This window comes from Acomys russatus, chromosome 16 (genome assembly GCF_903995435.1).
Source record: "Acomys russatus chromosome 16, mAcoRus1.1, whole genome shotgun sequence".
NCBI classification, from domain to species: domain Eukaryota; kingdom Metazoa; phylum Chordata; class Mammalia; order Rodentia; family Muridae; genus Acomys; species Acomys russatus.
The window spans coordinates 14,436,118-14,450,540 of NC_067152.1; the positions used below are offsets into that span (position 1 = coordinate 14,436,118).

The 14,423-nt window shown below is 41.8% G+C and overlaps 1 protein-coding gene across 1 annotated transcript in view; it reads left to right on the plus strand.

Moving 5' to 3' along the window:
- Positions 1-579: 579 nt before the first annotated feature.
- Positions 580-14,423, plus strand: part of Hsf5 (heat shock transcription factor 5) — a 44,061-nt gene continuing 30,217 nt past the window's right edge. Inside the window, exons 1-2 of the mRNA XM_051157811.1 lie at positions 580-1,204; positions 7,260-7,634. Of these exons, the coding sequence (XP_051013768.1) occupies positions 580-1,204; positions 7,260-7,634 (1,000 nt within the window). The remainder of the gene's footprint in view (positions 1,205-7,259; positions 7,635-14,423) is intronic.

Consider the following 14,423-nt stretch of genomic DNA (forward strand, 5'->3'; position numbering starts at 1 on the left):
ACTGTACCTACTCCCCCCCCCCTTTTGTCCCCCCCTCCCCCACGTTGTTTTTTGGGGGAGAGCGCAGCAATTCGACTGTTAGGAAAGACTCAAGTAAGCCCCTCTGTTCTCAGGAGTCACTGGCTGTGCATCACCTAATGTGCTCTGAATTCCCCCCACCACCCTTCCCTGCGGGAGCCCCTCGGATTTTGCTAAGGTAAACTGGGCCGCTTTCTCCTCAGGAACCACAATTCCCTGGTGTGCTGCCCTCCGGACCACCGGACAGAGGGGCCGGTTCTGGAGAAGGCACGCGAAGGTGGCCTTAGGTCGCAGTGTGCCCCGCCGCCGCTGCTGCCGTCCGAAGGCGTGCACCCCACTGACCGGGAGAGCGGGCTCGTGCCCCGTCGGCCACCTCGCGGCGGGAACTCGAGGCCCCATTGGCCGCACCGGAGGGCGTGCCGGGACTCGTGGGCCAACGGTCCGGGCTTCGGCCGCCGGGCGCTGGCAGGAGGGGGCAGGGCGCAGCGAAGGCCCGGGGGATCGAGAACGGTGGGAGAGCCAGGCTCGGCGGGGCGAGGCCCAGGGCCCGGGGCGGGGGCGATGGAGGAGGCTCTGCTGTCCACCCCCATCAACCCCAACAACTTCCCCGCCAAGCTGTGGCGGCTGGTGAACAGCCCTCGGTACCGCTCCATCCGCTGGGACGGCCGTGGCGAGGGGCTGCTGATCGACCAGCCGCTCTTCGAGGCCGAGCTGCTCAGCCCGCCAGGCCCGAGTGCCGGGGGCGCGGGGGGAGCAGGGAGCAGCGGCGGCAGCGGCGTCGGGGCGGCCGGGGCCGAGCCCGAGCTCTTCAAAACCACCAACTTCACCAGCTTCATCCGCCAACTCAACCTTTACGGCTTCCGCAAGGTGGTGCTGGGTGGGCCGGGGGCGGCGGGGCCCGGACCCGGGCCTGGCGCTGGCGGGCCGGCGGGCGACGGGCCACTCCACCACTTCCACAGCCCGCACTTCCGTCGCGACCAGCCTCAGCTACTCGTTCACCTCAAGAGGCTCACCAGCGCCAACAAGGCCAAGCTGGCGGCCGGACTGGAGGTGCCCTGTCGCCCGCCCAACCGCTTCCAGAGGCTCCTCATCACATCAGCCTCTGCCTCGGCCTCAGCTTCCACCTCCCCACTGCAACATCAGGACCCGCCCCCCCAGCCCGCAGGGCCCCGGCCAGAGCAGCATGGTGAGTGTGCGCCTCCTGGATCCTTGCTCTCCATCAAGCACGTGGGCCAAACACCATTTTAGCCCAACTCCAGGACTAGGTCACATCACCTGCATCTTCCTCTCTAGCACTTGCCTTCCCTCTGGCAAGAGTCCATAAGCATCCCCCTGGCCTGCATCTAGACGCAAAAGGCACATAGGCTGTAGGCTTGCTTTCCCCTAGTCTTCTCCAAGAAAGCGACTCCTAAGACTTAACCTTCTCCCAAAAATCTTTAGCCATTCACCTCTACCTAGTCTCTCCGCTGTGATCGGCTAGAATAAGTAAGTAGTCTGTTGTGAAAGCAAGCACCGGATGGTCAGAAGAACAGGCACTCCACAAGTTTGGGTGAAGGAACAAAAGCACCGCTAAGAAAACTTAAGGCATTATTTACCCAACCAAGGGAAAGGGGAACGGGACCCTAGAGTGGAAGTTTGTTCTTGAAGGGGCATGGCTACTTTCCACCTAGTGACACATAGAAAACATTGAAGTGTTAATGAGAACAGTCATATTTAAATTCCAAGTAGCAAGCAGAGTGGTAGACACTTTATATATCTTAAGGGGCAAGCTTTGTTCCAGTGTAGAATCAATTCATTAATGCTTTGAACTTGATCTCGTACTTAAGATGTTATGTTTGAACAAACATAGCTCAAAACAAAACCCAGATGTCAAGGCTTAGTTTAAAAGAATTTTAGAAGGCACACATTTATAGTTTATTGATTTTTCACTATTCCTAGTCATTCAGGGTCAGGATGGGGTAAAAGGGTCTGTGTGAAAAGTTCAGAAACCTTTGGCCACAGTTATTTCACGGATTTGATTTGAAGTGTCTTTCTGCGCTCTTACACAGGTGAAGGCGGCGGTGTCCCCTTGTTCTATACGGAGGCCATGATAGACAGCCGGACCAAGAAAGCAACAGGACACGATAACTGGAATTTGGAGTTTTGGTTGTTGTTGTTGTTTTTAGAAGAGTAATAGAAACCTTTTCAGACTTCGAAGCATGGAAAAACTTTAGATGTACAACTAACACTGTGACCAGTTTAATCTAGGCGTAGTCCTGAAGCAGTTCTGCATTTGGAATTTGGAAGAGAGGGCCAAGGTTTTCTGTCTGTGGAGTTTAGAAGATAAGGAACTAGGTTAAAGTTCTAGCACCAAGCTGAGAAAATAACTGGCCTAGGAATGTTCTAAAGGAGTTCTAAAGGACTAGTGAGCTGCCCCCATGCTGTGGTCCTTCATTTGACAGAGAAACTGGGTGGAGGAGGACAGTGGAGACAGGCCTATGGGGTGTTTAGCAGAGACTCTGGCTTGGGTTGTCTGTTCGTTTTGTTTTGTCTTTCAAGTCTTATTTCTAGAGGACACAAGGAGAAAGACAGGGAAGTAATATTCTCTCAACAATTTCTCTTTAGTCTTTTCCCCTTGTCTGTCTTAAACCAGTGGTATTTCTTTTGTTGGTTAAATTTATATATATTTACTTGTGTGTACGTATGCACACATGCTCTTGAGGTATGGCATGTGTGTGGAGGTGGAAGTACAACTTGTTACAAGGCTGTTCTCTTCTGCTGGAATCAAACTCAAGACATCTGGCTAGGTGGTAAGCATCTTTACCCAGGGAGGCTCTATTGTTGTTGTTGTTTTTGTTGTTGTTATTTTTGCAGTTGCAGTCATAAGGCTAGTGTCCAACTTACTTAAGTAGTTTAAAGATTATTTTTTGAGGGAAAAAAGATTATTTGTTGAAAAAATTCATACCTTTTCAGTGTATGTGTGTGGTGTGTGAATGTGTTTTCAGGCATCTCCGGTTTTTTTCCTGGTGTCAAGTGCAGAAGGATTTTAGGATTGCCTACAGTGTAGATTCCACTCAGGAGGCCATCGTGTTACTGAGTCAGGTGTAATAAAATTCTTTTGGAGGTTCAGGAACATTGTTGCAATTTGTTTCCTTCTATGTGTTAAGGTCCTTGGCTCTTTTATTTTCCTTGTCCTATAGTTTTTGTTTTGTTTTGTTTTGTTTTTTTCTGTTTTAATTTTTGGGAACAAAATCTTGTCATGTCCTGACTTTACAGTCTTTCTGACTCTGCCTTCCAAAACTGGGATTAAAGGCATATGCCACCTTGCCTTGGCTTCCCACACCTAATTTTCTTGTTTTTTGTTTTTAAATTTTTGGTTTGTTGGTTCGTTGCTGATGTTTGTCTTTTGAGACAGGGCTCTGTGTAGCCTTTACCGTCCTGGATTCACTTTGTAAACCAGGCTGGTCTCCAGCTCACAGAGATCCGCCTGCCTCTGCCTCCCAGAGTGCTGGGATTACAGGCGTGCACCACCGCGCCTAGCCGCACATCTAATTTTTATTCTACTTGAACTTGCCTCAAGTTACATGACTGCTGCTTCCTACCACAGTCTGTTCTAGGACCTAGCCTTATTTAGATCCACTAAGTCACGAATATACTTGATAAAAAAGTATGAAGCGTATGTTTTTTACTTTTTTGTTAGTTCACTTAGTTCTTTGGTTTTCTCTGGCAATTTATAGTATTTGTTATAATGATCAAATGAAGTTTAAAGCCTGGGAAGTAGATACTCTCTTGTGAACACCACAGGCTCTCTATGAGAAAAGTTCGGGATTTTTGATGGATGGATGGGTGGTTTGGTTTCATTTCCATAAAAGGAACAGAATCTTTAAAGACAAAAATCCATTACGCCCTGCATTTCCAGAATTCTGAATTCAAACACTGCCAAATATACCTTATAGATACTCTGAAGACATGAATGAGATGGTTTACAAAGTTGGTCAGAGAAAGTCCTATTAGCTAACCCTTAAAGAAAAAAAAACTAATCTTGTCTTAGTTATTTAAGAAACAAAGTAATGTCCTTCTCCCCAGCAACTGTTTTGGGGGCTATTTTTATTTATTCTTTGAATTTTTCATACAATATATATTTTTATATTTTATATATATGATTTTTCTGGTTTTTAGGGGGTTTGTTTTTTGTTTGGTTTGGTTTTTTCTTTTTAAGATTTATTTTTATTTATTATTTATACAGTATTCTGTACACATGTACACCTGTATGTCAGAAGAGGGCACTAGATCTCATTATAGATGGTTGTGAGCTACCATGTGGTTGTTGGGAATTGAACTCAGGACCTTTGGGAGAACAGATAGTGTGCTCTTAACCTCTGAGCCATCTCTCCAGCCCCATACAATGTATTTTTATCTTATCCATCCCTCTAACTCCTTCCAGATTCACTCTCGCCAACTTCATGTCCTCTTTATATATATAGATATAGACACATACATATATATATATATATGAGTCTAATTTATACTGCCCATGTACTAATGGGTGTGGGGCTATACACCGAAACATGTTAACCCATTAGGGGTCACACCCTTACAAAAACTGACTCTCCTTTCCCTAGAAACCATCAACCATCAATAGCTCCTCAGTGAGGAATGACCTTCTAATCCTGACAGTATTCTTATGTTATCAGCATCTAACATAGATAATTGCCCATCACTCAGCGTTAATAATGGGAGAAGCAGATTTTTAAAGTTCAGATTAAAACTACATTTGTGGAACCCAACTGGAGATTTAACAGCCTATCCCTGAGGAGTTCAGAAGGTTCAGTGAGCTGTAGGCAGCATGTGGTTTTAGCATGTGAAATACCCAAGGATATCAAGTAAGGGAGGAGGGTAGTAGTTAGGATTCTTAGAAACAGCTGTTGTGAAAAGTACCAGTTTCTTTAGGAAAGCTAGAATTGTCAGTGGTGAGTTCAAGGCATGTAAACGTAAGAAACTGCTACGCAAGCAACATCATAAAAGCTGTTTGTTGTGCTTTGGAGGACAACTTAGGTTGCTTTTACTTTGACTGTACTGGGGGTCAAACCCAGAGCTTCACACACTAGACAAGTACTTTACTGCTGAGCCATATCCCAAGCCAACTAAAGTCCCTGTCCTCCCCAGCCCCACCCCACCCCCCAGACGGGGTTTCTCTGTGTAGCTTTGCCTGACCTGGACTTGCTTTGTAGATGAAGCTGGCCTTGAACTCACAGAGATCCATGTGCCTCTGCCTCCTGAGTGCTGGGATTACAGGCGTGTGCCACTGTGCCCATAAAGTGTTAAAGGGACCTATCATTTGAATACTTTCAGTCTTCTGAATTAGTAATATTTTTCTTCATTAGATAGAGTGCTTGATTTCTCAGGTTCTGGAATTTCAAAATTCATGCATGTTTATTTGTTTATTCTTGGTGTTAATACTTTATTTGCCAAGGAAATTAATTGCCATGGAAATAGAATGGGAGATATGTAATGTGTTGAATGATTTATGATTTGATTATTTGAATGGGTGGATATTTAATGACATCTTTCAACATGTATCTTAGCTCTGAGGACAGACATAAATTTTACCTCTGTTTAATAAAGATTAGCTTAATAAAGTAAATTAATAAGATTAGTTTAAAAACACCTTGAAAGGAAAATATGAACCACATATATAATTGATAGGTAATATTCTCTTCTTGAACAAATTAGTTCAGTGTTTTTGTTTTTTGTTTTTTGTGTTTTACAAATTAGTTCAGTTTTTATATTAAAGAATTACAATCTACAAAGTAAATCTAGGCTATAATATTTATAGCTATCATTTTTTTCATTATATACTTTGACCTTTTTTCTTCTTTTTTTTCTATCTGGTTAGATAAGAAAAAGAAAATACTTGTGTCAGAGTCTCTGAGACCATATATCTGAAGATTTAATCAGTGTGTTCCTATGACACATGTGCAAGGCAGTGTCTGAAGGTATTTGGGGAGGGCCTCTAAAGAAAAAGAAAAATGTAGGCCTTGCCTAGCCTATGCAAAGCTGTTGGTTTGATCCCCAGTCCTGAAAAGATAGAAAAACAAAAACAAAAAACCTCATGGAAAATGATTGATTGAAAAGATGAAGAAAACTAGATGAAAAATTTCAAGCCTGACTTTTCTACAAGGATTTCCTTTTTCTTTCTTTCTTTCTTTCTTTCTTTCTTTCTTTCTTTTTTTTTTTAACTTGAAGCTGAGTGTTGTTGCACATGCCTTTGATCATAGCACTCAGTTGAATGAGGCAGGAAAATTGCTATGGGGGCTGGAGAGATTGCTCAGTGGTTAAGAGCACTGTCTGAGGCTGGCCAGGGTGGCGCACATCTTTAATCCCAGAACTTGGGAGGCAGAGGCAGGCAGATCACTGTGAGTTCAAGGCCAGCCCGGTCTATAAAGTGAGTCCAAGGATAACCAAGGCCACACAGGACCTTGGTTCAATTCCCAGCACCCACAAAGCAGGTGGCAACTGTCTATAACTCCAGTTCCAGTGGATCTGACATCCTCACACCAATGTACATAAAATTAAATAAAATTTTTTTTAGAAAAAGAACCTGGGCTATGTAGGTCAGAGCAACGTAACAAGACTATCTCCAAAAACTTAACTATGTAAATACATTTTAAGAAAGTAAATAAAGGTGGCTCAACAAGTAAAGGTGCTTGCTGAATTCCATCCCCAGAACCTACGTGGTAGAGGGAAGAACTAACTCCTGAGAATCATCCTGAGAGCTACACACATGCTGTAGCAGGCATGCTCAAACAATAAGGAATTCCTTAATTAATCATTACAATAAAGAAAACAGTAATTGGAAAGGGGACAAAGGGCATGATATCTCTTTTTAGGTCATTTTATGAATTCTTATTTATTTGAACATTTATGGGTGTAGTAGAGTGATACTTGCCTCTTCATTAAAGTTCTTAAATGGCTTGAAAGGCTGCATGGAGAACTCCTAGTTTTCATTTAATTTAAATCTTAGGTAGAGGTTGGCCAGCTTACCTCTCTTGGCAGTCATGTTGAGAATCAAGTATTGGTTATTCTTTCAGCACTGTATTCTGAATTTATTTTTGCCAAATTCAAAGGTCTGTTGTGTTCAAAATAGCTGATAGGAAAAATAAAATAGTTGATCGGTGAACAGCTGCATACTTTTGACCTTTGGTTTACTGTCTGGCGGTGTAGTGTAAAGTTTGTAACTGTGTTCTTCTTCTTTTGTGCAGGGCCAGTGGCTGTAGGACAGTTTCACCGGTCATTCCGGCGAGATAACCTGTCTCCTTACTCCTACGTATCAACTTCATCCCACAACCACAGCACTTTCCCTCTGAAAGGGTTAGATCGCACCCCAGTTCCTCCTAGAACGTGGCAGAACTCCCTTGGAATGCACCCTGGACAAGTGGAGACGTCTCCCACTTTTTCAGATAAAGGGGTTCCATTTCCTGTACTGCAGAGATTTCCAACTGAGGTTACTTACACGCTGCAGCCCAGCGCCACATCTGTACACGTTCAACAAGGTCCTCAAACAATGGTCAGCTCCTCCCAAAAGTATAGTAACTACACACCCTCAGCGCAGTACTCCCAAGCCTACTATCCAACAGGTAGGAGACATTCAAGTTCACTGGCTTCTATAAAGGTAGTTTATAAAGACATTTATATTTTTATTGCATTTTAATCTTTGTGTGCTTAACAAGTAGGAATATGCGTTTAAAAATGTCAATGACTTCTTGACCGGACATATTTTTAAACAATATATAACAATTAGGGGGCTGGAGAGATGGCTCAGTGGTTAAGAAAGTATACTGTTCTTACAGAGGACCCCAGCACCCATGTCAGTGACTCATAGTGCCTGTAATTTCAGCTCTCTAGGGATCCAGTGCCTCTGGTTTTCAGTGACACTTGAACTCATGTGTACATACCTCACCCTCCACATACATCCAAATAAGAATAAATCTTACTTATATGACATACGTAAAGTCTCATCTCTTCTTAAGGATTTTGAGACTCTGTTACCACATAAAAGTACATATTTTCAGTAGAATGAAAATTCTATATCCTCATCCTCAAAGTGTGCTCTAGTTCTGAAATTAAGCTTCAGTGGCCTGGAACCTTATTTTTATTCTACTTTTGTTGCAATATTTATTTCAGCTTGTTTTTTTTAAGACATACTTTTTATTTTAAAAATGAAATTACTTTATAATCAATTTTTTTTAGTATTTCAGTAATGAAGTTTAATAAAAAACACAAACTCTTTGAAAGTTAAATTCTTAAAGTGTGATGATGAATAGTAGAGCCACTCACCCCAGCCAGCTAAGGACTGAGGAGTGACACACAAGAAACTGACAACCATAACTGTGGACCCTGCGGACAGGCTGGTAGATCCCATGACACCAGGAGTCCTTCCAGTAGTTACCATGGCTTTTGCTTTCTAGAAAAAAAGTGTTTTCAGACACCTTTTTGCAAGATAGTATTATTTCATCCAAATTACCTTCTATTTTGTAGAAGCACTGTAGCGGTGGTGTGTTTCATCACAGTGCTTCCCAGCCCCTCCAGGGGTTTGATGCCAAGACAGAGTTCACCCTCAGGAGCCATGCAACCAAGTTACAACAAAACAAAACCAAAAAACCACAAAATTTGCAAACATTTTCATAATGTTTTAAGTAAGTTTATAATTTTGTGTTGGGCATTACTCATAACTATCCTTGGTTGTATGTGGCCTGTGGCCATGGGTTGGACAAGCCTGCAAAGGGAGGCAATAAACAGAGACCGGGGTCAAAACTTGCAGAGAAGACCAGAAAGTGGGAAAGAGGCATTCCATTCCTTTATTCATTTTGTCAGGTTGGCAGATTCAGAAAGAACGCTGAAAGGCGTTGGCTAGGCCATTCTCCCAGGGAGGGTTTAACAAAGGGAGAAAAAGGAATGTGAATAAGAAAGGAATTAAATAATCTGCTGCCATTTAAAAGTTACAAATGTAGTGACTGTTCTGTTTGTGATATTATAGTTTTCTGACTGTTAGCATCTGAATGAGTGTTGTTATTATTGACTTGTTCCATCTTACCTGATATAAATTTCAAATACACCACTCTGTTCTCACTAAGGCCCCAAGTTGAATCCCATTGTGGGTGTTTAAAACCACCCCTCCTCAGCTGATGGAGCTGAGAATGAGAGTAAATATGATTTAACATTTTAAATTATGTTGCCTATTAGTACAAGCTGAAAGATTTATGTGGTCTGAAGAGAAACCAGAGTACCATTTTGCCTGTTAGAAAAATTTTAAACTTATAATTTTATATAGAAAATGATTAAGCTCTAATATTTTGACGTTTGCAGCTACTTTAAAGAAAAAAATCTGTGCAATTTTTAAAAGTAGAAGATGGCTAAAATCATGTTTATAAATTACCTATCATTTTTTAATTAATTTATTATAATTTATCTACTTTACATCTCGATTATAATCCCCTCACTCTTATCTTCCTGTTCCCACCCACCCTCCCTCTCCTGCCCTATTCCTCCTAGACCTCTGACCAGTGGGATCCTCCTCCCCCACCTTCTGACCACAGCCTATCTGGTCTCATCTGGATAGCCTGCATCCCTTCCTCTGTGTGCCCACAGGGCCAAATTACCTATCTTAATTATAGCAACAAGTAGGTTTTTGTTAATGGTGAGTTTAATCCAACATTTTTTTCTTTTAAAGATATGATTTATTTACTTTTTTTTTTTTTTTTTTTTTTTTTTTTGAGACAGGGTTTCTCTGCGTAGCCTTGACTGTCCTGGACTAGACTAGGCTGGCCTCAAACTCACAGAGATCTGCCTGCCTCTGCCTCCTGAGTGTTGGGATTAAAGGCGTGTCCCACCACACCCAGCTCTTCTTCCTTGATTTATTTATTTTTTTATATTACATAGTCAAAATAACTTCTTAGTCTCCTCTTTCACCAATAATATTTTCCTTTTCTTAAAACATTAAGGATTCAAAAGCTTCTTATGAGTCTGGAGACAGACAAGTCTTTTTTGTTTATTTTTAAAGATTTATTAATTTATTACATATACAGTGTTCTGTCTGCATGTATGCCCACACACCAGAAGAGGGCACCAGATCTCATTGTAGATGGCTGTGAGCCACCATGTGGTTGCTGGGAATTGAACTCAGGACCTCTGGAAAAGCAAACAATGCTCTTAACTGCTGAGCCATCTCCACCCCACCTCACCCATTTTGTTGTTGTTGTTGTTGTTGTTGTTGTTTTTCCCTTTTGTTTTTCAAGACAGGGTTTCTCTTGTAGTCTTGGCTGTCTTGGACTCGTTTTGTAGACCAGGCTGGTTTCGAATTTATGTGCCTGCCAAGTTCTAGCATTAAAGGTATGCACCACTACACCCAGCTCCCAGCACCCCAAATCGACAAATTAACAAATATTATTTCTCCAAAGAATGACTAGTGTTAAACACTTTCTAACAATGTATAAGTGGTTCTCACAGAATGGAGAACTTAGAATTTTTATGAAAATTGCTTAGAACTCTAAGTATATTTTCCAATTAAAACAAAACAAAAAGCCAGGTGTGGTGGCACATGCCTTTAATCCCAGACTTGGGAGGTAGAGGCAGGCAGACTGATGTGAGTTTGAGGCCAGCCTTATCTACAAACCAAGACCAGGACAGCCAAGGCTAGCACAGAGAGACTCTGTCTTGAAAAAACAAACAAAAACAAAAACAGAAAAAAATCCCTGCAAATTGGAAAGGTCAAGATATATTTCTACCTTTCCCTACACGGTCCATACATGATGAAACACATGCCACTGCTACAGTGTTTCTACAAAATAGAATGTAATTTGAATGAAATAGTACTATCTTGCCAAAAGATATTTGAAAACACTATTTTTTTTCCTAGGAAGCTTTTCTAAAAAATTTTTAGATTTATTTTTTTTAATGTGTTTGACTATTTTGCCTACAACCATGTGCATGCGTGGTGCCTGTGAAGATCAGTAGAGAGTGTCAAGTCCTTTGTAACTGGAGTTACAGATGTCTGTGAACCACCATGTGGGTGATGGGAATTGAACTCAAGTCTTCTTCAAGAGTAGCCAGCTAAGATTTGTCTGTCTCACAACGGTTGTGGTGGCGCATGCCTTTAATCCCAGCACTTGGGAGGCAGAGGCAGCCTGATCTCTGTGAGTTCGAGGCCAGCCTGGTCTGGAGAGAGAGAGTTAGTTATTTTCAGGATACCAAGGCTACACCAAGAAACCCTGTCTTAAAAAAAATTCAACGTGGGGATGGTAGTACACACCTTTAATCCCAGCATAGGCAAGTGGATCTCTGAGTTCAAGGGCAGCCTGATCCATAGTGCAGGCTCCAGGGCAGTCAGGGATACACAGAAAAACCCCATCACAAACAAACAAACAAACAAATCTCTTTGTTTTAGTTTGAGTATGAACTTGTAAGTTAATGCTTGTCTGCGAGAGTTCAAGGTAAAATGTGGAAGGAGACATTTTTAAAAGAGCAAGAAGGAAGAGTGGTGGACCTTGCCTGGCATGCATGAAGCCCTGGTGCTGACCCCAGCACTGAAGAGCAGAAAGAAGAAGCAAAGTAAGAGCTACTGTTGTTCGGGGTCTTTTATGTCATGCTGCGCTGTTTGAATTTTGTTTTGTCATCATTTAAGATGGGAAAATTTGAGTTGACTATAGAGTTTCTCAGATTATGAGAATAATTAAAAGAAGAAGAAGAAGAACAAGAGCAAGAAGTCATCACCGCTTCTACCTTTGATCTTAGCCAAAAGGAAGAGAAGTGTTTATGGTGGCTACTAATATATGCCATGAAGTAAGTGAAACTGCTGTGCATGCCCAAAGTACTTTGTCAATAGAGTTGTATTGTTAAATATAAACTATCTGCTCTTTAAAAGAGAATTCCATAAAAAAAAAAAAAATACTGTGCAATTGCTTGGTTCCTGTAAATAGGGTTCAGGATACAAAATACTAAGCAATATAGCCAATATTTAGTGAGCAACTATTAACAGCATTATGAATAGCCTTCTCAAAGTTAAATCAGCTGTTAATATGAAAGGTAAATCCCTACCACATTCGAGTAGGTTATAAAAAAAATGACTAACTGAAATAGTGAACATATTTCAGTTCCTTCAAAACAAACTCTTTTGATCTAAGGTTCAGATACATTTTTAGTAGAAAACACTAAACTTCATCTAACAATTAGTTGGGAAGTGCTGGAGACATGGCTTGATGGTTAGGAGCACTGCTGCTCTTGCAGAAGACCTGGGTTTGGTTCCCAGCTTCCACATGATGGCTCACAATCATTTATAACTCTAATTTCACGAGTTCTGCTACCGTTTTCTGGCTTCTATGAGCCAGGGGGTAAAAGATGGGCACTTTAAACCCAAGCACTCAGGAGGCAGAAGCAGTCAGAGCTCTGAGTTCAAGGCCAGCCAGATCTACATAGTAAATTCCAGGACAGCCAGAGCTATATATTAAGACTATTTCAAAATGATTAAATTAATTTAAAAATTAGGGTAAAAAAACTAATAATAAAATACTTGGATCTGGCCCCCTTTTTTGAAAACTAGATTTTTTTAAAAAAGATTTATTTATTATGTATACAGTGTTTTACCTGCATGCCAGAATATCTCATTACAAGTGGTTGTGAGCCACCATGTGGTTGCTGGGAATTGAACTCAGGACCTTTGGAAGAGCAGTCAGTGCTCTTGACTTCTGAGCCCTCTCTCCAGCCCAGATTTGGCCTCTTTTAATAGTATGACTAACAAAATTTGGATTTTGTTTCATAAATGATTAATATCTATAGTAAAAGCAGGAACTAAAAAATGCCATCAGGCTAGCTAGCAAAGTGATCGTCATTCCAGGCCGTGCTGGCGCAGGCCTTAAATGCCAGCACTCAGGAGGCAGAGGCAGGTAGGTTTCTGTGGGTTCAAGGCCAGCCTGGTCTATAGAGTTAGTTCCAGGACAGCCAAGGCTATACTCTGTTTCAGAAGAACAAAACGATCATCAGAGTGACTTTTTATGTCTGTCCCTCCTTTGAAGCACTAATTTTCCTTGCCTACCTTGTTCACAGTTTCAAATTCAAAGACAAAGTGTTTTATCTGGTGTTAGTTGGGTCTATCTAGACTCTAACCCTCTGTGTTTTTAGTGGGATACTATAATCTCCCTCTTTTGTAGAAAAACTTTATTTTAGGCCTTTTAATTGTATTCATTTTTACTATGTATTTGAATATACTTAATTTTTATACATCCATATTTACCTTCAAGTCCTGCCTTTAAGGATTTTTTTTCTTGACTAATATGCTGAATTGACTCAAGATCAACTTTGCATCTTTCCAATATTGTTTTTCTTTCTGTATACATGCATGCAGCATTTGTATGTGTGCGCACTTGTGTTGTAGATGTGCACAACCAGAAGTTGATGCCAGCTGTTTTCTTTGATGATTCTCCGCTGTATTTATTGAGGCAGAGTCTCTCCATCGTTTGGCTAACATAACTAGTCATGTGCTCAGGGGATCTTATACTCCTGAGTATAGTCGTCGTCATCTTCTCCTCCTCCTCTTCCTCCTCCTTCTTTTGTTTTGTTTTTTGAGACAGCATTTCTTTCTTTTTCTTTTCTTTTTTGGGTTTTCGAGACAGGGTTTCTCTGTGTAGCCTTGGCTATCCTAGAACTCTCTTTGTAGACCAGGCTGGCCTCGAACTCACAGGGATCCACCTATCTCTGCCTCCCAAGTGCTGGGATTAAAGGCGTGCGCCACCACCGCCTTCTTCTCTTCCTGTTGTTGTTGTTGTTGTTTTCTTCTTCTTCTTCTCCTTCTTCTTCTTCTTCTTCTTCTTCTTCTTCTTCTTCTTCTTCTTCTTCTTCTTCTTCTTCATTTTTCAAGTATAGCCTTGGCTGTCCTGGACTCCCTTTGTAGACCAGGCTGGCCTCAAACTCACAGCAATCGGCTTGCCCCTGCCCCCTGAGTGCTGGGGTTAAAGGCGTGCGCCACCACGCCTGGCCACACTCTGGTCTTCATGCTCGAGATCAGAGTGCTCTGCCCACTGAGTCCCCAGAGTTAACACTTTGAAGGTCAACATAGCGATTAACAATGATAAATGTCCTTAGTCTCATTTTAAAATGAGTACTTATGTAGCAGTTACTATGGCCAGACATGTTCCAAATATTCATTTAGTTCTCAGACTTACCTTGAAAGATAGGTTTTTGTCATTTTATAGATGGAGAAACTGAGGTACAAGTAGTAAGTGGCAGACTGGCGAAAAATCCCACCCTACCTGACTCAGTGCTTCCACAGAAGAGAGCTTGCTTTCTCAGGTGGGGTGGACAACAAAGAGGCTGATGGAGAGGTCTGCCCGTGTATGCTGCTGGTGCGTTGGGACTGTTCTGGGTTAGTCATCTGT